Below are 24,772 nucleotides of genomic sequence, written 5' to 3'. Positions count from 1 at the left end.
TATTTGTTATTTAGGACAATTAATGCTAGGCACCTAGCTAAAGAAATTAACTGGTAATGTGCCAACGGCAAGTTGTATTTTATCTTTAGGTATTGTTTTACTCGCAGCCTGTCAGAAAAGATGCCAAAGACAACAGGTTAACAGAAAAATTTGAAGAAACTTGACAAAAGAAGTGGCAGGCCTAAAGACCTATATGTAGCAGATGAACAGTATCTGAAAAGCATGTTTTTAAGAAACAGAAACAATTCCAGCAAACACCTGACACAGGACGTGAGAAATGCATCAGCTGAAAGTCTAGAGTTTCCACTGAAGCCTGGTCAGAAATGCTCTCAGTGGACAGGTCGATGTAAGAAGCCATTCTGAAGGAATATAAAACACTCTGTTATGGTGTGAAGCTGAATTTCAGTCAGTGGTGTTGGAGATGTCAAAACTGATGGACTTAACAAGGAAAAGTACAGTCAGATTTTGATGCGACGTTCAGTACCATCTGGCAAGCCTGTGATCGACAACAGCTTCATTTTTCAGCATGACGATGATCGCAAACATGCTACCAGTGCATTAAAAGCACATCTAAATAGAAAAACAGCAAATGGTTCAGTTTAAATTTTTTATTGCACGAAGGTTACAGTCCTTTGCTTCCTTACAAACAGTTTAAAGCTCTGTAAACAGTGAAGCAGCATCTCCCCAGTGTGCTCTGTATCTCCTGCTAACACCGCTTTGTGAGTCCCTGTCGTCACATTTCGTCAGTAAGTCTCAGCCTTTACGTGAGTGCACAAGAGCCAACCAGTGACCGACTACGTGAAGCAGGAAAAAGCTCCGAGATACGACTGTTTCCCAGAAGGAGACGGATACACGCTGTGGGCAAAAACTTTCAGTAAACTGCTGGCTACGTGAAAAACTCCAAAAATGTTCTGAATGATCAGATCATGTTTGAGGTGCTACAAAAACCATCTTGCATAGTTGACAAACACCCAGACTTTAACCCAATTTTAAAACTAGTTTGGCTTTGGATGCAAAAAGAAAAAGAAAAAAAACAACACGAAGCTGAAGGTAACAGTCTGAGCCGTCGCTAACGGCGCCGTGCACCGTCCTGAATGTCTCTTCCCTCAGTTTGACTTAGGAGAAGAAACGTCTCGGTGAAGAGCAGCAGAGAGTTGGGGGAGGAAGCGCAACATTTTGTGGGCCCGGTTCTGGTTCAACCACAGTCACAATGAAAGTACACGAACGGGCGCACCCCTCAGTTCCTTCATGTACTTTCTGGGTGTGTGCATGATGCTACGAAAAACACTCATCGGAAAGAAAACAAAGAAATGGCACATGGCTTGTTGGTGTTCTCTATTCTGTGGATAACTGTGATTTTTTTGTGTTTTATTAAAGTTGCTATTAGGCAGCTGAAAGAGAAACCCAGAAAACTGGATGATTCCCTTTTTAAGCCAGTTTTTGGTTAAAATCACGATGAAGCTGCTGCTTGCAGTTGGTGCTATGGAGTCTGCGCCATGCCGCGGCTGGACTTCATCTTCTCCAGTCTTTTAGAAAGGTGGCTGTTGTTGGACTCGAGCTCCTCAATCTTGTCCAGTGCCGATCGCAGCTGTTGGATTGAACAGGAGGAAAGAGAACAGATTATCTTTGAATTAGAGCCTCTTAGATTATCCAGCTTGTAATTCTGGGGTGAGAAAACGATACTCTACCTCTCTCTGGAGTTTCCGTTTCTCGGCCTTCAGGTCGTCCTCAATTTTTTCAGCGTTCTCGGCAGCAGACTTGTAGCGCGTCACCTGACCCTCGAGTCTGGTCACCTGCACAACAAAGAAAATCCATGATTTAAAGCTCAGCATTTAAGTCTTTAAAGGTGCTAAAAGCAAGCATTTTATTTTGAAAACTTAAAAACTTTGACACTCCATATTTGAAAAGCCAATTAAAATATGTTTGAAAGATTAAGTCTGAAATGTTTTCAACTTTTACTTTCAAGATCCAGCTAGTGCTAAGCAGAAGCCCCAGCTCATTTCATCTTGTGTTTGTCAGACTGGTTAGTTCATTGTTTTACTGGTTCAGCTCCCTCTCCAGTGAGTTTTAAACTGCAGATGGTGAGCTTCAGCTCCCCATCAGGAACCCCACATACAGGTGGAGAATTTGTTAATCCAATGCTACATGTAGATGGAGAGCAGAATAAGGAGTTGGGGTCTGACCAGAGAACCAAAGAATCACAAAGAGCCATCTGACACTGGGGGCCTTTAAACACAGACCTTCCCTGCATGCAGGGAGAGAGAAATGAGCTAGCTGATTAGCAGTGGCTGAAATTTCAAAATAAAACACACACAGTATATTTAATAATTTTTATCTGCTTACATTTTGTTCTAATGCCGTCGCTTCCTGCTCTGCCTTCACGAGTTTGAACTTCAACTCGCTGATCTGCCTGTTGGAGTCCCCTAGAAGGAATTTAAAAAGAGATTAATTTTTTTTTTTTTTAATCACAGACACGAACTTAAAAACTAGCAGGCTGTTTCTGATTTATTTGACTTACTCTGTAATTCCATTATGTTTGGATCGTTTCCATTTTCAATAATTTCAGCGTCTGGGCTGGTGTCTGTGCCGTTCTTCTGAGTTTTCTGTTCCAACTGGGCTTTTAGTTTCTTTACCTGTACAAAACAAACGATGAATTTAAAACAAGACACCGGAGGCGCTGGTGCAACTGGAGAAGTAAGATTCATACAGATGTGCCAGACAGACTTATAGAAATATAAACCTGTTCACCTGCTCTATCATTTTCTCACGCTCATCCACCAGTTTCCTCAGGCGAATCTCTGAAATTAAAGCACATGTTTTAGGTAAAAAAAAAAAAAAAAAAAAAAAAAGAATCGCAGCATATTTGCAACTGTTTAATAATTACAACGACTTTGTTCCATCTTAAAAAGGAAAATAAGATCACATACCAGGGGTGGGAGGACCCGGAGAGATGATAGGGAGGGGGCTGAGGTTGATGCATGCAACAGAGCAGGCATCCAATGAGGGCGTGATGGAGTGGTGTGTGAGGGATGGGAGGGGGGTGTTAGCATGCACAAACTGTGGAGAGGAGGGGTCAGTGCAACAGCACACAGCTTCCTGGACTATAGTCACACTGCATGACAACACACAATGAGCTAGAAAAATGATATTTAGGTGTAAATGTGAAGAATGAACATATCTAATTAAAAATAATCTCATTAAAAAACATTTATTTAGAGCAACATTTCAAACAGGTAACAGCAGGGTGTTTATTAGCATTTCAAAGTTGTTTTCCATTTAGTGCAAAAAAAAAAAAAAAAAAAAAAAGAAACGGACACTAACATACATGTTCTGTGCAGAGTTTGTGAAAGCAAAAATGGCTTTAAACTCATTTAAACACTGACATGGACAGAACATATTCGAGCTTGTTAGCTTAAGTCTTAATAACAATTACCCATTAATATTTATTTTTGTTGTGGACTCATGACATAAGTAGATGACGGAAATTGCACCGAGATGCAATGATGCTGTAGCAGAACCGTTGGAGAGCAATATAATCAGAGATGTGTGACATGGTACAAGCAGCAAAATAAATGTGCATCAATATCTGAAGAAATGTTACCTGTTATATCAAGTGCATCATGGCCCATGTGTATAAACCTACAGTTACCTTACAGTTTAGAATTTCATCTTTCCACAAATTGTTTTGTTTGCACAAATGAGCTCAATGAAAAGAGATTAAGAAAATATACAAACTTACATCAATATTTATTTGGAAAGAATCAAAGTGCTTTGAGGTTTAAACCGCTTTCTAAACATCAGTAAAATAATAGTAAAGGCATATTAAGCACATCTGTAGACTACGACATCTTACATTCCTCTTTGCCCTTTCCTTTGCCTTTCTTTCCACCCTTCTTTGACTCCTTCCCTGACTGTGCTGCCCCTTTATTGCTGCCCACTTGGTCTGCACTATTTGGTAAATTCGCATCTTCACCCTGCAATGCATTCTTGACCACATCTATCCCTGCCTCTACTGATGAAGACACAGTCTGGTTAATGTTCTCTGCAACAGCTCCCAGCGCTCCAGCGCTCGAGACTTCCTCTGAAGCTTTGCCTGGCTGGTCTTCTTCACTGGCTTCTTCTTTATGTGTGTTTTTCTCTTCTTCACACACATTTTCCACCTTTTCTGAGGTAGCTTCCTCATGAGCCACAGAGTTCTGGTCTTCTTGAGGCACCATATCTGGGTCTTTATCTGCCTGGTTGCCTCCATCATTGCCTTCAGCTGGCTTGTTTTCATTTGACTCGGCATTACTTTGGCACAGCCCATCGTTGGTTTCATCTGCTGTTAATTCAACTCCCTCATCAACTTCTTCCTGCTCTGGATTTTGGGAACGAGTCGATTCTTCAGCTGCTTCGATATCCATGTCATCAAAATCAAAAGACTGCCCTTCATCTTCCTCATCCTCTTCCCCTTCACTCTCCAACTGATTATTATTTTCAGATTGGTCTTTGTTGGATTCATGCGGTTGCTCAGTTGACAAGGATGACGCTTCCTCATGTTGATCGTTTTTATGTTGGGGATCTTCCACGACAGCCGATTCCAGATCAGCTGAAGAACCAGTCTCAGTAGCTTCTTTTGGAGCCTGTGGTGTATCTAACACGACAGCAGCACTGACCTTTAGTTCTTCGTCCTGCACTGCAGTCTCAGTGCTTAAGGCTTCAGGGCTTTCTGTTGATGATGCACCATCACAACTGTTGCTTTTTTCATCTGGATTAACTAAATCTTTGGGTTCTTCCAGATTTTTGTTTTCTGAATTATCACCATCCTGACGTGGAGATGTGACAATGGCAGGAGGACATTCTTGTTCAGTCTCTGCTCTTGGCTCCCCATCAGTGGACTCCTCAGGAACCTCGCTGGTAACGTCAGTGGGAGGGTCATCTGTACCCGAGTTTATAACTTCGGATGGCTCCATGTCAGATGAACCAATAGGGGAGTCATCAGCAGACGGTGGCAGGATGAATGTGTCGTCTTTACTCTCAGAAGCAGACTCTGAGTCATTGGCAGCAACGTCACAATTGGTTGCAACGTGTGATTCTCCTTCAGTGTTGCTGCTCGTTTCATGGCTGTTTTCAGTGTTGTTAGACGTGCTGTCAGATTTCCTGTCATCAGCAGCCTCTACTTTCTCTTCTGTTTGATCAGTATGGATGGCATCACCATCAGTTGAGATACCGACCCTTTCAGGATCATCTACACTGGACGTACACTCTTTGTCAAGGCCATCAGTGCCTTCTGCACTGTTGGAGTTGAGTTCGGCTGTACAGATGTTGGCCTCTGTGTCAGGATTTGCTGCCGTTTCCATTTCCGGTACTTTCTCTGTTTCAAAAGTTTGCTTGTGGTCTTGTTCATCTTTTTCAGAATCTGTTCTGGATTCTTCAAGAGTTTCAACACTTTTCAGTGCCTCTACTGATTCTACAGTCTCTGTTTCCAAAGTTTCTTCATCATTCTGTTCTTCTGTAACGTGATTTGCTATTGTTTCACTGGGAGTTTCACTGTCTTCAATACAGGTCACAGATTCCACTTCTTCTAATGTCTCTACTTCCAAAATTGGTTTCTCCTCTTGATCACCCTCTTTGGAATCTGTTTCTATTGATTCCTTGATGGCTTCCAAATGAGAAGAACTTTCAGTGGGTTCTTCTGTCTCTACTGCCCTGTCAGTCTCTATTTCCAAAGTTTGTTCCTCATTCTGTTCCTCTGTAACATCATCCACTATTACTTTGCTGAGCGTTTCTGTTTGACAAGGGTTTTCAGAAGGTGATACTTCTTCCATTTCTTCTATCTTGTTGGTTTCTAAAGTTTGTTTGGTGTCTTCATCATCAATTTTGGAGTCTGTTTCAGTTTCCACGAGAATTTCTGCATGAGACAAACTTTGAGTAGGTTCCTCTGCCTCTACTGTATCTGTGGCCTTTGTTTCTAAAGTTTGTCCCTGGTTCTGTTCATCCTTAACATGATCCACTGTTACTTCTTTTTGGGCTTCACAAATGGCCTGAGCAGGTACTACCATTTCTGCTTCTTCTACTGTGTTTGTTTCCAAAGTTTCTTCTTCATGACACTCATTTGAAACAGTTTGTTCTTTACATTTACTGGATTCGATCGGCTCCACTGCATTGACTTCCTCAGTTTCTTGCTTGTCCTGCTCTTCCTTGACTGGATCCATCTTTGATTCCTTAAAGGTTTGAGTGACAGAGCCATCAACAGTAAGTTCTGCAGCAGATCCATCATTACTTCCTGCTGGTTCTTTGTCTTTTTTCTTTTCATTCGCCGTTTCATTTTTCTGTTTGGTCTTGTCGTCTTGAGCCCCTCCTTTCTTTTTGCCTCTCTTCTTCTTTTTCTTCTTTTTCCCTGAAGCAGGAGTACCCTGAGGCTGAGATTTACTGGGCGTTTCCTCTGCCTCATTGTTCTCTGCCTCTTCTGCATTTTCAGGCTCAGGTTGAGCTTCAATGTTGGAAGCAGTTGGAACGGATTCATCGGTTAAATCTTCTTTTGGAGCAACATCTGCAACTTTTTGTTGAGGACATAATTCAGTACTTGTTAAACTACTTTTCTCAACAGCTTCCTGTTTGCTGTCTTGCACCTCACTGGTGTCAACACTAACACTTTTGGCATCTGTCTCGACTACATTTAGACTACTCGTCTCTTTTAAATTACCCTCCTCAGACATTTCTGTTTCTGGAACATCAGGACTTGTTACAATCTCTTTCAGCTCAAAGCTACTGGGTTCTGTACCAGGAGAGTCACTGATTTCTGCATTTAAGTCCTCACTGAGACCATTTTCTGCAATGTTGTTTTTCTCTGCAGGTAAGCATGTCTCTTGTTCTTCTTGAGGCTGTTCTTCACTGGATGTTTTCAGTGTGGAAACATCAGCAGCATTACAGAGAAGATCAGAGCTCATATGATTCTCTTTGGCTTTCTCGTGCATTTCTTGTTGCTGCTCTGGACCCACTTCTTCCTCTTCTCTGCTACTTCTCAACTCAGTCTCCTCTGTGTTGCCTGGGAGATCATGAAGAGCATACAGTGATGGAAGGCCAAAAAAGTGTAGGCTTAAGACAAGACTTTCAACACTTCATCAGGAAGCGCATCAGCAGAAGTCCAGGTAAGGCAGAACACCTGGCTGATTCAAAGGCCAGAAAGAGAAGCAGAGCGCCAAGATGACCAGGAAGCACAAGAAGAAAAAAAAAGAAGCAGAAGAAGAAAGGCAGGAGGAAAATCAAAATAAGGCTGCTGATCCCGAGTATGTAAGAGAAAAGAAGAAGGGAATACTCCAACTGAATTTTCGCTACACACACCAGATGTTGACTTTTAAGAAGAAGTCCATTCAACCCTCTCACTGTAGGATGCATCAGGATTTACACACCAACACCAGCCGCATTAGCAAAGTTAGTCGTGATTCAACACTTATGTGTTTCTGGTGAAAGTGACTGAGGTGCAAGAGTTACATGAAAGCCAAGCATTAGTAATGGAAGATGATATAGAAAAAGCAACTCTGTTAGTGGATGATATTTTAAAGGAAAAGCTTAGAGAGGTGATTCTCGTTATGTTTCTAGTTGCTTCTCAGTAATATGTCAGCCTGTCTCCCACTACAGTCTGACTTCGCTTTAGCCGATAATGTGCAAAACTTTGCAGAAGAAGAGAAACGTGTTTACAGACTGGTACTAATTTATCCCTTTATAACAACTGAATGAAGGCTGAATTTCTTAAATTAACTAACGTGAACTCGGATTAAGGCTTAAAGTTTGCATTATTAGGGGCGTGGCCACTCTCATCGACAGAGTGACACATACACGTGCGGCTGTAGCTGCTAGGGCTTACCTCAGCTAATTCAGGTCACTAAAAATAAAACTCATATGGCTTGCTGAGTCTTAAAATCCATCTAAGAAGTAAGCTCGTGCTCTAGTTTTTATAACTGAAATTCTAGTACTTCATCTAATATTCAACTTAGCACTAAACAGCAAGCCTCTGTGTGATGTTTTGTGCTAAGTTTCTAGTGTTAGCTGATGACTTAGCACTCCAGTATCCTGAAGAAGTATGCCTCTTTTTAGTGAAAGATTAAAAAAAAGGCCAAACTTAAACTTAAAATAAAATTTCTCATATTTGCTCCAGTCAAACCAGTGCACATCTTTTATAGCGTCCACAGACGGAGCATGCACTCTGCCACAACTGTGTGGTACATGAATGTGTTTTAAATAGTTCATGGACAACGATGGAAATTTATGTTATAGAGAAAAAAATATATATTTATGGTTAATGGTTTTAGCCTTTTTAAGGACTAACGCTTCTGGACAGTGAGTAACTGATGAAGGCTCGATTAGTGAATTAGTTTTTCCTTTTTACCAGAAAAATACAGAGGATCACCAAGCTTATCCTTAACAGATCAGTGCAAATCAGAGTCTAAGTGATATATAACGCATGAAGCTGGGAATTGAAGAGTTCACTCCAAAATCTGACAGATCTGACTCCAATAGTAGAAAAACATGTTCTATTTCATCGTTACTGTTTTGGAATGAGACTCTTGCATCAGTTGTACGCAGAGCCATGCAGTAAGAAGGAAGGAAGTTTTTAATTCCACAGTGGGTTTTACCGAGCATGCTGTTCCCCTCTGCTGGGGTCGTCTGAGACTCCTGAGCTGGTTGGGAAGCAGGGTCTACACTGGAGGACTCATCAGCTTCTGCCACGTCAACATCCCCATTGATGCTCAGATCAGGTCCCAACACTATTCCATGTTTCTGCACAGGTAGAATAAATTGTTAGCATCGGAAAGCACCAGAACAGCAATTCCCAAACAACTAAAGCTTACAGTGTTTTTTTTTTTCTCCACACACTGAGTACCTTCAGAATATCTTTCAGCTTCACAGCTTCTTCTCTGAGCTCATCGCGCTCAATTCGGATTGCATCTGTGTATTCTTTCTGTCGCTCTAAGGCCTGAGCAGAGCCACCCACCCAAAAGTGTTGCAGAGTGCAAAACAAAGTTAAAAGTGTGCAAGAAGTGAAAACAAGTAAAAACAGGCATTCAGGGTGATGCAAAGAAAATACTGATTTCATGTCAGTAAGCTGAATATGATTAAATGAAAAACTGCTGGCTCATAGGCCATACCCCAATTTTTTTATCCTTCCACTCCACAGTCTCCTGCAGATCAGTTATTTCTCTAACAAAACCCTCCTGTTTCAAACGCAGCTGACGGATCTCCTAAACAGCAGGGAAAGGAAAGCAAAGGTGTAAAAGAATGAAAGTAAAGCAGAGCAGGTATCAACTGTGCGGGAAAAGAAGGAAAAGCTGTGAAAAGCACCCCAACATGCAGCCTCTCTGTGTGACAGAGAGTATAGGTACAGGAGAGACTTTTTTTTTTTTTTTTTTTTTAAATATGGAAATCTGCAAAACGCTTCACACTCATAGTGAGTGGGTGATGGGGGGTACTCACGTTTAGGAGCTCTTCACTTTGCTTTAGCGTCTCTTTCATTTCATTGAACTGGAACTGAAGCACGCTGTGGGCATACTTCTCTCGCTCGTATTCCTGTAGGGAGCAAGATTTAGTTTAACAGCCAAATAACTGACAGAGGGCACAAAAACATTACAGCACAGCTGCTTTTGGGAATTTCAACACCTTTATTGGATACCAATACTGATTTAATGAGCTGACAATACACATGTCTCATATGTCCTAATGCAACCTTATCAGCTCTGCTTTGGTGTAATAAAAAGCAATGAAGCTCAGTTATGATTTCCTTGTCTGACTGTACAGCATCACTTCTGTTTCAAACCTCTTTAAAACACTCGGTGCATAAGGGTTATATGAAGCTTGTTAGATGCTGGGTTGTCCAGGAGAAACCTTTGTACTGCTTCTTATTAGAAGTTAGGATGTCAGAGCCTTGTTTGATACTTTAGATAAAAGATGTCCCCCTGTGCAATGTTCCCTCTAAGCTGCGCGCGTGCGCAATTGCGCACTGCTGGCACGGTCTCTGCGCAGAAAAAAATCTGCGTTGTGCACAAAAAAAAAAAAAAAAAAAATCTAACCTGAATTGAAATTAAAGTAAATTGTTAACAATTCTGTTTGGCAGTGTTAGTAAGCGACTGGCTGCTTCAGTATGGGATTAGAACGATGCCACCTTATCCCATAGCCTAGCCAATCACATGATTCACATTCGTATATACGCAGTTAATCAACGTTGTTGACAGGCTATGACAGCATCCTTATGTGCCGACACCGGTGTTTTAGCTAGCAAAGCGGCTGATGAGGAGTGAAGCCACGTTAATGACAACGTGTACAACCTTTGGAGATGTGAGGAGGACAGACGGAACAATTGACGGAAAAAGTGCGGACTTTATACCAGTTTTTAAATTGTGTTGATAGGCCACGTAAAACCAAAGTTATGATAAAAAATATGCAATGTTTGGTTTTCTTCCTGAATACTATTGTTGTTTATATTTACTGCGGGAAGAAACAGTAAAAACGGCATTTTATAAGGAAAACGCTCAAAATCACTCTCCGCTTGTGAGCAAAAACAAAACCAAAAAACCCCACTCTTTCCTATTGGTCGAAAAATGTACCATGTCGACCAATCAAAACATGGCGTTTAGTTGTTTAGGGCGACTGCTGAATGTTACAGGTGTTACAGGAGTGATACATCTCCTGTTGTCAGGCCTGCAGGTATCAGGCTTTTGTTCTCCTTTATCTCATAGCGGACAGAAATTATTTTTTGGAGTGGCACAAATAATTTGTGTGGCATCAAATTTGATGCAGAACAGCTGATTGTTCTGTAAATATTTTGAAATGTTTGTTTAAAAAAAAACGCCCTGGCAGCATTTTTAGGTACACAGCTGCAAAAAACTTTATTGTTTGCAAAACTCAGTTACTTTTTTGAAGAAGTAACTATATAATTAATTGCCCAACATTGGTCATTATATACTGTATTTTGCAGACAGAGAGTTACAGACTCTCTCCCAGACCACAGACTCATACTCATTATACAAGTCAGAGCTTTATTAAAAAAAAAAAAAAAGTTGTGTTTTCAAAATTGGAGTTCAAGTTATTTTTACTTCCAATAGTGTTAACAAACTACACAGGTCATGAACAAGATTTGTTTTTTCATTTTCATTGTAAGTGGGCTAAAGCAGTTAATTAAAAGTAGTCTAACATAAAAATAACTGCTGTAATTTGATTATTTTAATAAGCCATGTAACTGGGATGGATTCGATGCTGGCGTGACCACAGTGCACACGTCTGCTGTTGCTCACAGTGGTCCAAGGGACTGCTCAGGGAGTTTGTGCGTTCGCTCAGACACATGAAAAATTAGAGGGAACATTGCCCCTGTGCCTGTACTTGGGATTTGCACTGATTCACTTTCCAGACGTGGAAGCTATGTAGATATTTTTTGGATATGCAGTCTACTTTTTTTGCAGTGATTCTCTGCGTGTCTATTTTCAGACATGTCTGCTTTGGGGAAACTAAAACATTCAAACTGCGGCAGGCTTTGGTTCTAGATTTTCAGCTGTTCCATGACATCCTTAATTTTGTGATGTTGTAGTTCTCTGCAGACTAAAGAGCTCTTCAGTAAAGATGGCTATGAAGTTGTGGGGCCAGCTGATACTCTAAACAGAATTTATTGGCTTTGACAGGAGATGTCACATGAGCCAAGACACGCTAATGTACAGAATAAATAATTTTTTATGATCCAACATAAAAAAATGACATATTGTGCTTCTTCACTTTATATTAATGGCAGTTTTAAAGACAGTCTGTCGTACCTTGACTTTCTCCTCGTGCTCTCGGCGTGACTCAGTTAGCAGCTCCTCCAGCTCCATGAGTGAGTCTTTGAGCGTGTCCACCTGGTACATCAGGTTGTTTTTCTCATTGTCCAGCTGAGCGTTCGACACCATGGCCTTACGATACTTCTCCTCCACTTCTGCTAGTGCATCCTGATGCATTGACAAAGGATAGAGGATTATCACAGTTGCTAGCTCATCACCCTCCAACCGGTAACAGCAGGTGGCTGGCACACCCTGAACCTGGTTCTTCTTCACCACCGTCGCCATGTGCTGTTCAGCTAGCACCATTATATATACAGTATTTTTATTTTACTATGTAACACTCCATGAGATTGCGGTTGATGAATCAGCACTGTGTTAATAAAACTGCACTAAGGAATTTAGATTAAAGTCTGAATTATGTACTTTCTGTAAGTGAAAATGAAATTAAGCACACATGCATGCACACACATCAAAAGAAAGAAAGACCACATGCAGATGTCACAGTTAGCATGCAACGTATTTGAGTCACATCAAAGGACTGCTAATTAGTGTCCTTTCACTCCTACTTATTGAGGAAGAATTGAACACTCTCTCCACAAGTTATTAATCTGTATTAGCAGAAGCCTCAGAGGAAAGGATTTCAACCCAGTGTGCCATAAAAGCAAAAAGAAAACCACAATAACCAGTTCAAGTCAGGGGAGGCAAACCAGTTAGTTAACAATATGAAAGGCTCTCAGGTTTATACCTTGACTTCTTTTAGGTTCTGAGTGTACTTGGCTTCCACTTCCTGAATCTGATCCTTCAGTTCGTGAATCTCCTGGTAAAGAGTGCAGCAGCAGCAGCAGCAGAGGTGAGCAGAGAAGCACAGCGTGACAGTAGCAGTGAAGGTGAAGCAGAGAGTTTGGTGAACAGTTAACACCGTGAGAGGACAGCTTCGCAAAGACAACGAGAACGGTAAAAACATGACACAAACTGACAAAACAGCTAGCCCGGCTGTTATGACTGAGTAACTGAGTTATGTTTTTCAGAGGCTGTTTAAAGAAACAGTTTAAATAAAAACTTTGTCTTAAAAATTTGGCTTATTGCAAAAAAAGCTTTTTTTATGTAGTTTTTAAAAATTCCATCGCCTTTTGCGCTAGGAAAACACGATTCATTCTGACATGAGTCTTTCTGCTTTTAATCAAACTATCTTTTAACAATAGCGATCAATAAAAAAAACAACTGGGACATGTCCAGCTACTGTTTTGAAGCATCCCTGCTATTAACACAATCCTCTCTGTCTACAGGACTGTACCTTGATTTCTCGTATGGAGCTCTCGGCGTCTACAGTTAAAGCCGTTTCTCCGCTTCCTCTCCGGGAGGACGACCCTCCTAATGAGGTGAGCGTGGCTGCTGTTAAGGCTGAAGGTGCTCGAGATCCCTGACACAACGAAAAAGAAATTTGTTACATAAAATACATCCAAACATATTGTAACAATAGCATTCAGTCTTCTCCATAACTGTCAAAAAAGTGCATTTCTCACCTTCTCAAGATAATCTCTGTCCTCCACCTGTTGAGAAAGATAAACACAGTCAGAGGAATCAGAGGCACATGAGAGACCACAGGGCCAAGAGGATGAACTGAGGGAGGAAGGAAGTCCCACAATCGTCACTGCAGCTACCGTAGCACTGATTTATCTTCACATCTGCTGATAAAAAGCAACACACCATACAAAAACCTCCAAGGACCGGAATCTGCCATCTATTCACAAGCACAAATTCATCTCTGTAGCAGCGTGCAAATGATTAATCAGAGTGATGTCAAAGCTCTCTCAAAAATATCAAACTAACAGCAGATCTGTGTTAAAAAAACAACAGCACACACAGAAACTGCAGTTTCAACACAGATTAACTTCGCACACAAACCCAGTTAACAGCAATCGCTGTCTTTGCAGTAATAATAAACAAAGTTAGTTTAAAAAGGAAAAGGAAAAACCCCCCAAAAAACAGGCGGCATATAAGAAATCAGGCAGGAACTCAGCTCACATCACAGCCTCGGCCTGCGGGTGCAAAGCTACTCACGTCAGGAAAGTCGGGAATAGTGACATCGTCCAGGTCCCTGGGAAGACCACTGCTACTGCTTCTCAAAAAACTGGCAACAGAGCTGCAATTGCCCTGCGACAGCCACCAGGGGGCACAACACAACAACAAAGAAGCCAAACACTCATTGAATGTTAAGACTTCAGAAAACTTTAAAAGTACTAATTGAAAAAGTACAGCAGGGGCTAAAATTACCACTAATAATCACCATCAGTGCTGTAAAGGTTATTCATCAGTGTATTTAACTTTCATTTCCTATTTTCTAAAACCTGGATGTGTGAAAAAAGGGCCGATAACAAAAAACACAGACATCACTGTGCTGTCCAAAAATGCAAAAAACCAAACTTGTTATTACACAAGTTTGCACGTTCTGCAGCACATTGCTACATAAAGATGTGTGTGATAAGTTAGATGGCACTAATTTAAAAGAGGAACATTTGTGGGACTGTTTCTGTCACTAAAATGCTTCACTTAAAGTACTCTGTGCAGCTGCAAGCTGGTGACAGATGGTCCCAGTCAGGAACTGCTCTGCAGCTGATCCAAAGCTCACTCGACCACTCCGATGATCACACACTCTGGACCAAGCCCACACTTCAGGCATGAAAGGGATTATCCTTTGTGACCTTCAGGGAGTTAATCTCCACATTACTGATAAACTTGATGGTATGTATTTAGCAGTTACGCTCCACAAGTTCACCAGGAGTGAGTTTTTGTTTATACTCTAAATACGGAGCATTGGTATGTTTTCATGCTGGAGATATCTGCAGACAGTGTTAACTGTGATGCATTCAGATCAAATACTCAACATAGTTTAAGTGCTAGGAGAGTTAGAAATATCTGAAAAATCATCTGACACTGTGCCATGAGATTTTGCCACAGACTCCGGATCTTCTTTATGCCATCGACACCCAAAAATGGTCTGTGGGTCACATCTGTGCTGCAGAGCTGGTAGAAACTTCAGCAAACACCGGCCAAAAATAAAATATCAACATGCCCAAGATAAATGACATGAAATGTTTTAAATAAACAATATTTTTTTTAAATCTGATTTTAGCTCCCTGTGAGAGTCATTACTGCAAACCGCTCTTATTTATGGTTGAGCTATTTTCCACTTTCCCTGCTCACTTTGACTGCAAGTACACCACCTCGCACACGGAGTGGAGCTGATGGAAATGGGAGGAGTAAGGATTGTAAGGGGTGAATATTTCTATGTCTGTCTGAACACACTTTGAGTGAACAAATCCTCCAAACAGTGAATCGTGAGCTAAATGTTTCAGTCTAAATGCACGATGGGTCAATGAAAGCATCTTGTCATTTAATGTTATGTCCACATGGCATGCAGCCTAAATCCTTTCAAACTCCAGGATGAGGAGAAGCGTGTCTGAGGAGGAGAGGCTCACCACTGGGCTGGTACGGGCTGACCCGGCCCTGCTGGAGGTTCTGGAGCCGGAGCTGCGATAACTAGTGTACTCTACAGGCTGCAGAGAGAAAACGTCGTCATGTTTCTGTCACCAACTACCATGCACACACTCACATGGTGCCTTTAGTACATAACATGCATCTACCCTTCTTTGTTACTTCAGCTTTACCATGCTTTACCATATTCAACATCTCTTATGCAGCAGAAAAAACGTACATCCTAAATGATGACTAAACTAAATTATGTTTTAGGTAAAAGTCTCTAAAACTAAATCAAAATGTGTTGTTAATGCTGCTTCACTGCACTTGTTTGTACCTCCTACTCTTGTCTGTGTCCAATTTGTTGTTAAGATCTGAGTTGTGCTAATTCATGCATGCCCTTCTCTATAAAAAACTATAAATGCATGTTGTGTGTGTGACTTCCTATTAATTACTACTGCCCATAAACAAGAAGATGATACCCATGCCATATACACGAATCCTTTTAAAAAGCAGATCATTTGCCCAATTGCAGATGATTTACATCCACTGGCTCACCCGGATTCACTCTCCTTTCAGGTAACCATTAGAAACATCCATCCAGACCATATTGGCACATGCAAGTTAATTTAAACACACATCAAACTGAACACACCACCACACACCAAATAACGCCACAATTCCAGCAACATCTTACATGAGAGCCGGCGCTGATGACTCGCCGCGACCCACTGCACAGACTGTCTTCATATAAGGAGCTCTGGACATCACCCACACACACACACACACACGGTCAGCTCAGTGTCACACCTCAGCAGTGTGAGCAGACTGTAAGGTTTCTATATTTCTATATTTTGCTCAGTGGATTAAAAAAAAAAAAAAAAGTGACCGCTGCCTTCAGTGCCTGATTCAAACTGTGCTCTGTGAGGAAGCCTTTAACTGAAATATTTTGCTGTTGAGATCAACAAACTCAGATGCAGTTGCACATGCTGGTGTGGAGAAGTGCAGGTCGAAGGTGAGTGGGAGGTGTAGCGGTGAAAAAGGTGAGCTGGAAATGAACCAACCCTACGATAAAGCTCCTGGCTGTACTGACTGAGTGACCTGTAGAACTGCAAGAAGGGATGAAGAAGGAAGGAACAATGATGCTTGCATGAGAAATAAATGAATAAACATTTAACTTTAAGCTCTGCTGTCCTGCTCCCGCGATCATGAAGCAGCAGAAAACTGTTTTTTTGGGGGGTAAGTGCGTGTGTCTTTCTGATGGTCTGGCTTTTGTCTGCATACAGACCTGGTAACCATTGAAAGCTGAGCCTGGGTTTCTGGAAGAGGACAGACCATTGAGGCTGTACAAGTCAGAAGAAGCGTAAGAGGCCTGAAATGAGGAGAGCGAGAGTGATGAGCAGAGATAAGAGGGAGACGAGAGAAAAACTGATAGGAGGTTCAGAAGGTCACACAGCTGTTTGTTGAAGCAGCATTTAAAAGAGTGCAGCAGTACACACACACACACACACAAAATTAAGGGTATTCCTTCCTGACTTCACTTTGGTACCATTGTAAACTACGGTACTGTGCAAAAGTCTTGAGCCTTCTTCATATTTTTGAAGAACCAGGCATTCTTATATTTTTAAAGTTCTTCAGGTTTTCTGATAATCTTCTCTTTTCAGAAGTTATTGGCTGCTTTTTTCCCTTTCATTTTCAGTCCAGTCCTTGTGCCTGTTCGTTAAGCCATTAATGACTGACCTATTATTATTCAAGCATTAAAAAGACACCTAACTCAACAGATGAACCAGTTGTGTCTACATATAACAGACAACTTAGCAAAGAGCCCGTTTTAAATTGTATATTTAGGCACTCCTAGCAGCCTGTCACAAAAAACACATTATGTTCAGTGAAGCCTCATCAGAAAATGTCTCAGTGGCTCTCAAGAAGCCTTTCTTAATGAAGAGAAACAGTGAGAAAAGGCTGATGATCTGTAATCAAATGATGAATCCAAATTTAACATGAAACAGATTTCGATTTCAGTACAACAATGATCGCAAACACACTGCCAATGCAGTAAAAGCATAGCTGAATAGAAAAACACATAGTGGAGCACTATCAGTGATGGATTGGTCTCCTGAGAGCCCAGACCTCAACATTATTGAAGCAGTAGGGGATCACCTTGACAGAGACCAGAACACAAAGGCTAAAACATCCAAAGAAGAGCTTTGAATGCCCTTCAAGAAGCCTGGAGAACTATTCCTGCAGACTATTCAAAGAAATTAGAGGAAACCTGGACGGGAAGAGTTCAGGCTGTGTTGAAGAATAAAAGTGGTTACAACAAATACTAACTTTCAAGCTTGTTGAAAGTAAAACAAGCCGTTGTTACTTTATAAATTTTAGATTATAGATTCCTGCAACTATTTTCCAAGAAACATGAAACACAAACAAGAAGGATGACTCAAGAGTTTTGCACAGTATAACCACTCTTTGCAGGAAAAATGTCACAGTCGTGTTTGAAGCTTCTTTTAAATTCAAAGGCAGACAGCTGCCCAGGCTTCAACACCACATCAGCAAGTTCAGTAACATCTAACCATGCACCAGCGAGTAATAGAACTTGTTAGACCACACACACTACACAAATATTTCAGTTAAAATAAACAGACTAAACCGTCAGCGGCTACTTTGGTTATTAGTCATAACTTCGGACAGCGAGTGGACGGCGTGCAGAGCCACGCACCAGCTGCAGGTCTGATCGGGAGACACGAGACAGCCGGCTGTCATCGCTCAGTCTGGAGCTCTGAGAAGCGGGAGACACAGGTGATACCATCAAACACTGTCCAGCAAAATCTGAACTCACATCATCACCAACGCATGCAGTGTTCAAAGTAAAGCAAATAACTGTCATGTTTAAAGGAAAGCTAACATGTCCCATACAAATGTGGCCAAACAGACACAAAAATGAGACAGTACAGTATAATAGTGTTTATATTTCAGCTTTTTAATTAAAGTCATAAGAGCTCCTAATTTGTGTTTTGTTATTTTTCAGGGGGATGAATAACAAAAAAAAAATGAGGAAGGAAATCTTATTGTTACTGGTCTAATCATTCAATCGTGAACAAAAAATAACTTCCATTATTTGAATGCTCTTCCAGTTAATTCACTATCCGAACGATCTTCACGGCTTACACACGCTCAAGATCAGCAGCTCCACACGGGACATCCAAATAACAATTTCAGTGTTGGTTTCACAAATGTTACACCCTGTTTGTCATGTTTTAGTTCAGGTTTTTATCTTAGGCTTGTTACTGCCTACCTTTCTGTAATAGTTGACCACTAACAGTAATCTTCAAAGGAGTTTTCAAAGACAAATAAAGTTATTAGAAGCAATATTAGAAGTAACTCTATTTACAAGGTGTTACTAAAAAAATTCACCTTCTCCATTGAGTACAGCTGCTTTGTTTCTGTAAGCCCTTTTCTAACCACCTGTATGAAGCTTTCATTTTTTGAGGATGTCCAAAAAGCAACCCCATTTAAGTTGATTTTCACCAAGCTGGGAAGAGCCAAATCTGAAGTGAAGGGTGGATTGTGAGTGAAAGCTGTGCTGGTCTGAACAAAACACTGGTATGCTTGCAGTTGTGCTCCTGTTGCAATGCCTCTGGGTCATGATCAGTCCTCCCACAGCAGTGACATGAGGGTCAGGTCAGTTTGACACTCAAACACATGTAAATGAGGTTAAATTTGGACAATTTCTAATCTACAACCTGCCACAGCGCTGGAAATTGTCCCGAAGCGCACATGTAGATCAGACAAATTTAAATGTTTTTCTCTTTCTGACTGCAGTTTGCAAAGACTTTTTGCAGTTTGCAAAGACCATTAAAATGACTAAAATACTTTCCTGCCTTGTGGCAACATGTGACATCCTGCTTTACAACCTATTGTTATCAGCTCAATCTGCCTCTGCATTTTTTGTCAACAAACAAGTTTTAACACGCGGCAGGTGTAGCTGGCTCATCAAGCCATAAGCAAAAGCAGATCTCTCATATTGTTCCAGCGTAAGGCTGTTTGGCGGCATGGATCAGAGATGGACAGCACGCACCGTGAGGTCTAGCCTGGAGCGAGACACTCTGCTTTCATCACTGAGTCTTGAGCTCTGACAGAAAGAGGAAAGTTGTGAGCAGATGCTGCATAAACCTTTCCTCCCCCCCCCCACACATCAGCTTGAATGCTTTAATCAGTTTGACACACAGCTACTGACCCTGTCAGATATGACGCTGTATTCGTCATCACAGCCGTTTCTCTGCGAATCAAGAACCAGAATGAAACACACAGATACCAACTCTGTTTGTGCCATGTGTGCAGCAGTTTGAGCTTTTACATACATCTCTGTCTTTGTGCTTATGTTTCTTCTTTTTCTTTGACTTCTTATGTGAGGAGGAGCCCTTGAGAGTGAAGAGAAGCAGAGCAGAGAAGTATAACACAGAGCCGTTTGGACGACAGGTTTGAGAGTGCAGAAGCAAACCGAGCTGCCTACCGAATGTTCATGCACAAATGACTCTCCACACTGAACACACAGCAATTAGTGGCACAATAAAAAACTGATTCAGCCAATAAAATGACTGAGCCAAATATCCGGGATCTTGCATGTCCGGCAGAATGATTAGTAAGAAGAATTTTTCCACAATTACGAAGCACAGGAACAAGCTGCACTACAGCCTAAAATAGTGCAGAGTTTGTTTTGGTTGGAGAAGGATGGCTCCTCAACAGATTCCAAGGTAATCAAAGTTCCTCTACAACAGCACAAACAAGAACTCAATGAGCAACTCTGGAAATTGCTTTGGGAGGTTAGTGATTGATAATGCTAAAAAGCCTTCCAGGGAATTGCCGTGGAGTTTAAATATTTTGGCAGTTTTACAAGGCTTAGAGGCTTAACAAGCTTCAGCTCCAGCTGCTTGGCGTAGAGGAGGCCTACAACGCCCTCGATGTTACATCTTTTTAAAAGGGTTTATGCATCATTTGCGACATCGTGCACAGATTTACTCAAACATCTGATCATAAAGTAAAGAAATAGGCAGATGGATAATGAGAACAGACAATAAGACCTAATCTGTGTGTTATAACTTAAATGTCTGGCACACAAACATGCTTTGTATTACTATTATTTGAGTTACTGCAGGAACTTGCAAACCAACTGTTAGTCAAAGCAAACAATTCACAACATATCTCTGGGAAAAGCAGTTCAAATTCATCCATCTCGTGTTCAGACACTGTCAGCTCTTACCCCTCCACCATAAGCTCCAACTGCATCAAGATCCGACTGTGCAAAAATACACAACATCATCATGTCACACTAACACCAGCTTGCCAAGTTATCCAGCACTGACACTCTGTCTCCAGAGGAGAGGGTCGGTTTTTGTGAATGAAAATGCAAAGAGAATAACTGATAGGAGAAGAATAAAGGAGGCTTTGTTTTTTTTTGTTTTTTAAAATTACATGAGCTGTTTGTGATACTGACCCTGGCGCTGCCTCGGCTTCCCACTGACATCCGCTCATCGTCGTCTGAGAGCTGCGTGAGAGGGCGAGAGAGTGAAATGGATGGTTAGGGTTCGGAGAATGCAATGGCTTACATCTGCAAACACTCCAAACATGAGATTCTGACAGGAGGCCTCGAGCTGCAAACACACATGGTTCCAAGTCAGCTTTCGGTGTGACCCTAAAGACAGAAACAAACCTCATCTAAACTTCACCACTGCTTCCTTCAGCGCTCTACTCAGATGAATAAAAACAGAGAGCTGCCTAAAGTATGAGCCTGATTCAAGTGTCATGAAAACATGCTGCTGGATCGACCAACACAAAGCCGCATATAACTTCTAATTTAGTTAGTCTGTGCTGTGTTTGTCCGGCACTGACATTTTCATGGTAAAAGACAACAGATTACGGAGTTAAAGCATGAAGAGGTGGAAACAGAGAGAGAGGACTACAAACCATGTGAATCCGTGAAGGACGTGAGTACCTCTCACTGTCTTCCTGAATAAGGGAGGGGAGGGGTGATGATGGAGGAGAGAAGGGATGGAGGGGGTAGAAAGGTAGGAGAGAGATGTCAAACATCAACAGGACAGACGACCAAAGAGGAAAGTGTCATTTGAGCGTTTAAATGTGTTTTGAAGAGTCCAGGACAGATAAACATTTAAACACCACAAAGAGATCAAAGTCATTTATTGTGTTGCTTTACATTGTTATGTTTTATTTTATTTTTTATCTCACTAAATTTTTTATCTGTGAAAAGTGCTATATAAATACATTTTGCGTACTTGCTGAAGAACTGATAGTTAATTTAAAGCAAAGGGAATCTGTCATGCAATTTGTATTTGCCAGGTGATAAATTAGATTTAACTGCACTGCTGTTTTCACCTTTTAACTGCGTTAAGATGTGGATTAGAACATATCTATTAGTCCATTGCTGATTATTTGAGCAGATTTCTTTATGTTTTTATTGGCTCAATTTGGAGTCTACAAAGAAAAAATGTGCATTGGAATGGTCAGCTTAAGTGGTTCTTCCTCAGGGCTGAACAGCACCACAAAATAGTGCCTCCCTTTTGTTTTTTCTCTGGAATTTAGACATTATGCCAAATAAATAAAAAAGTAATTTAAAAAAAACCCTCTTTATTCTAGTAAACAAATCACAATATTTGGGTTCAGATGTGATTAAACACTATCCAAACTCCATCATCTTTATTACCCGAATCTATTGGTACAATGCAAACGATGCATATTTTATACCAAGACAACAGCCATGTTTACATGGACACAAGTAACCAGTTAAAAAACCTGACTGGAATAGAAATGCTTCACCTAAACACACCAACTGGAAGATTTTGACCCAATCACACACCTTCGTAGCTTAACCTACCTAGATACAGGTAGGTTACACCAATCCTTAATCAGAGAGGTGTGCATGTAAACACTTTTTCCAGTCAGGAATGTTCTCGATAAGTCGACTAGTCCAGTAATTGTTGCTAATTGCTAATTGTTTACATTTCTACAGCCATTTGCTACTATATAGAGCTGCAGCCTCGACATAGTTGTAGAAAAATGTAAGTCTGTTAATATAGGACCTGATCTTTGTGTTAATATTATTATTATTCTTTTCAATCACAATGTTTTCTTTAGTAGTTTTTTCAAACATTAATTTGTCATATTTTAGTAATATATGAACAACTTTTTAGTAAAACATTTTGACATCATATTTAATATCATAAAATATTTATTTTAAGTGTTTTTTTTTTTGTTTTTTTTTTTACTTCTTCATTGTGTGGAGCATAACATGCAATGTTCATAATGCACATAATGCAAGGTGCCACCCGATTAAGCAGAGTTTAAAGTAAGATTCAGTATTGAACAGATTAATTAACAGTTTCAATGGCCGTTGTTTAGACAGTTTTTGACATTGACCATTAAACAATCCTCAAATTTAATTTGATATCTCGAGTCTTTTAGTTTTAGACTAATTTCTTTTTCTTGTTTAGTCGACTAAGAAATTCTTTGCCAGAAACTCCCCTACTTCCGATGTTCAAAGTGAAATTATCCTTACTGCGCATGTCTGTTACCATTTAGTGAACATAATGTAGGTGCATTCAAAAAGTGACAAATGTGAGAGAAGGGAGAAACTGAAACCCATACGATGCAGCAAGGTGACGATAAAAAAGGAGACATCCAGAGAGCGGTGTTTGTTTACAGCAATCACAACTACTATTTCTACTATTCCCAGAAAGTTGGACAATTCCAAAATGATTTATTCTGTTTAAATGCTTGACACATGATGCAAACGCACATTAGGATCAGATCAGCTCAGTTAGGGTCAATGTAAACAGTGAAGCTCTAATTTGACACATGTAAACATGGCCACTGACACAGTGACACAACCTGGGTAAAAGGAAGCTCACAGAGGCTCATCCATGCACACTTTAAATCCACAGCTGTCAAACAGTAATCCAGCTGACACTCATGCAATTTTCGCCACATGCCAACACTGTTCAAACTGAAACATTATGATACTGCTGGCAATAAACCGTTGCATAAATTCTCATCACAACCTAAAATTACACATCACAATTAGTCAACAGTTACTCCTACACACACAGTGTGATTGCTGTGCCAAACCCTTTAAATAATCTGCACAGTCATACTGAGTAAGTGAATTCAACGCAGTAAATCCCATGCAGTCTCGCATCAGCGGGGCAGATGGTCATGCTGATTCAAAGCCAGATGGTCACCCTGCTTTTTTAATAAGTGGATTATCATTAATGTTCAAGCTTTGATTCCTTATAATCTTTTTTTTTTTTTTTTTAAAGGCTCAACAGGAATGACTGAGAATTCAAACACAGACTGGGCACATGGAAAAGTCAAAATACATGCAGATCTGTTAGTGTTGTTATCACAGCACAGTAACTCTACCATCCATTGTTCAATATCTCCCCATTTGTTGTCCACGCGGTCATCTAATTTGGTGTTCAAGCCATAGTATTTCTAGGGAGAGGCAAGAAACGAGGGCAAGATAAAACAGGTAACTTGTTCCATCTTTTTCTAGGGTGCGATCTGAAGCACACATCGAGGATGATCAAATTAAATCCAAAAATGTGCGAAGTAGAAATGAGGAAGAGTAAACCTACCTTCTGCACCTGAAAGATCTAAGCAGCAACACCGAACAGCGACAGAGGAGAAAGAGCGAAAAAAACAAACAGGAAAGATTTAATTAAATCAACATAAAAAAGATAAGTGATGGAAAAAAACTGAAACACTGGAAAGCGAAAAGCAAAACAGCATGCAGGAAAAAGAGCACGAGGCTCAGGTATGTGAAGAACCCCGCTGCACAGCAGGAACTGACCCAAGAACACAAGTTCACCCGAGATTTAACTACCTGTGAGACGCACTTTCACAGCATTTTCCCATGCTCCTGTAACGTTGGTATCAGTGACGGAAAGCTGTGCCAGTGCCACAATGTCACTTTCACATAGTCTGTGTAACCACGACTACATAGCAGAGAAAACCACGTGACCTCGAGAGATCCTGGTACAGAGGGCTTCCAGAGCCACAACCACAAGGTGGTTCTCCAAATAAAAAAAACAAACAAAAAAAACCCCATAAAAAATAAGCTCCTGGGTAACTCTACAAAACATCTCAAGCTGTCCTGTTAGGTTAAGTAGATTTGACACCTAGGACAATAAACGTTATGCTTGTGTAGACATAATGCATATGCAGTAAAATTAAAGATGCAGCCCTGAGCTGCATCTTGACTCATCTCAGAATAAAGAGAAGAAACAAAAGGGAAACAGTGAACCAGGTGAAAGGTCACCATTTCAGTTACACTCTGCTTGTTTAATATGCACAGATAAAACAAGGAGTATGTGTGTTTTATGTTGTCACCAAAATGCTGCAGCTGAAGCTCACTGCTTTTCCAAGCTACTTGATGTTTTTCCCCTCAGGAAGCTGAAGGTTGCCTTAGATGATGATGAAGATGATGCTTGTCTATTGAAAAA

The 24,772-nt window shown here is 40.8% G+C and overlaps 2 protein-coding genes across 10 annotated transcripts in view; both read right to left on the bottom strand.

Annotated features, from left to right (window-relative positions):
• Positions 1 to 599: 599 nt before the first annotated feature.
• LOC146616530 (leucine-rich repeat flightless-interacting protein 2-like) lies at positions 600 to 3,223 on the bottom strand. Its single transcript, XM_085374860.1, has 6 exons — positions 2,928 to 3,223; positions 2,749 to 2,798; positions 2,519 to 2,633; positions 2,344 to 2,423; positions 1,689 to 1,793; positions 600 to 1,588 (listed from the first exon to the last, which is right to left on the bottom strand). The coding sequence occupies exons 1-6, from the start codon at positions 3,196 to 3,198 to the stop codon at positions 1,481 to 1,483; spliced, it is 729 nt and encodes a 242-aa protein (XP_085230986.1). The 5' UTR covers positions 3,199 to 3,223; the 3' UTR covers positions 600 to 1,480.
• A 161-nt stretch (positions 3,224 to 3,384) lies between these two features.
• The window catches only part of LOC146616529 (uncharacterized), a 46,013-nt gene continuing 24,625 nt past the window's right edge, over positions 3,385 to 24,772 (bottom strand). For 3 of the 9 annotated variants that reach the window (XM_085374851.1, XM_085374853.1, XM_085374852.1), the window contains 22 exons: positions 23,906 to 23,923; positions 23,691 to 23,762; positions 21,222 to 21,263; positions 20,752 to 20,802; positions 20,518 to 20,553; positions 19,619 to 19,678; positions 19,495 to 19,536; positions 19,336 to 19,389; positions 17,977 to 18,036; positions 16,546 to 16,629; positions 15,955 to 16,017; positions 15,260 to 15,337; positions 13,842 to 13,934; positions 13,304 to 13,330; positions 13,075 to 13,200; positions 12,526 to 12,597; positions 11,778 to 11,948; positions 9,454 to 9,546; positions 9,129 to 9,221; positions 8,864 to 8,956; positions 8,616 to 8,760; positions 3,385 to 7,027 (listed from right to left, as the gene is read on the bottom strand). In XM_085374851.1, coding sequence (XP_085230977.1) covers positions 3,840 to 7,027; positions 8,616 to 8,760; positions 8,864 to 8,956; positions 9,129 to 9,221; positions 9,454 to 9,546; positions 11,778 to 11,948; positions 12,526 to 12,597; positions 13,075 to 13,200; positions 13,304 to 13,330; positions 13,842 to 13,934; positions 15,260 to 15,337; positions 15,955 to 16,017; positions 16,546 to 16,629; positions 17,977 to 18,036; positions 19,336 to 19,389; positions 19,495 to 19,536; positions 19,619 to 19,678; positions 20,518 to 20,553; positions 20,752 to 20,802; positions 21,222 to 21,263; positions 23,691 to 23,762; positions 23,906 to 23,923 — 4,761 coding nt within the window. In that variant the 3' untranslated portion in view covers positions 3,385 to 3,839. The remainder of the gene's footprint in view (positions 7,028 to 8,615; positions 8,761 to 8,863; positions 8,957 to 9,128; positions 9,222 to 9,453; positions 9,547 to 11,777; positions 11,949 to 12,525; positions 12,598 to 13,074; positions 13,201 to 13,303; positions 13,331 to 13,841; positions 13,935 to 15,259; positions 15,338 to 15,954; positions 16,018 to 16,545; positions 16,630 to 17,976; positions 18,037 to 19,335; positions 19,390 to 19,494; positions 19,537 to 19,618; positions 19,679 to 20,517; positions 20,554 to 20,751; positions 20,803 to 21,221; positions 21,264 to 23,690; positions 23,763 to 23,905; positions 23,924 to 24,772) is intronic. The other 6 variants (XM_085374854.1, XM_085374856.1, XM_085374857.1 and 3 more) reach the window with 6 other exon arrangements.

The sequence above is a fragment of the Diplotaxodon limnothrissa genome, linkage group LG16 (genome assembly GCF_057381915.1).
Source record: "Diplotaxodon limnothrissa isolate DT_005_m linkage group LG16, D_limnothrissa_male_GT1.1, whole genome shotgun sequence".
Lineage (NCBI taxonomy): Eukaryota > Metazoa > Chordata > Actinopteri > Cichliformes > Cichlidae > Diplotaxodon > Diplotaxodon limnothrissa.
This window is presented reverse-complemented; position numbering and strand designations above follow the sequence as displayed.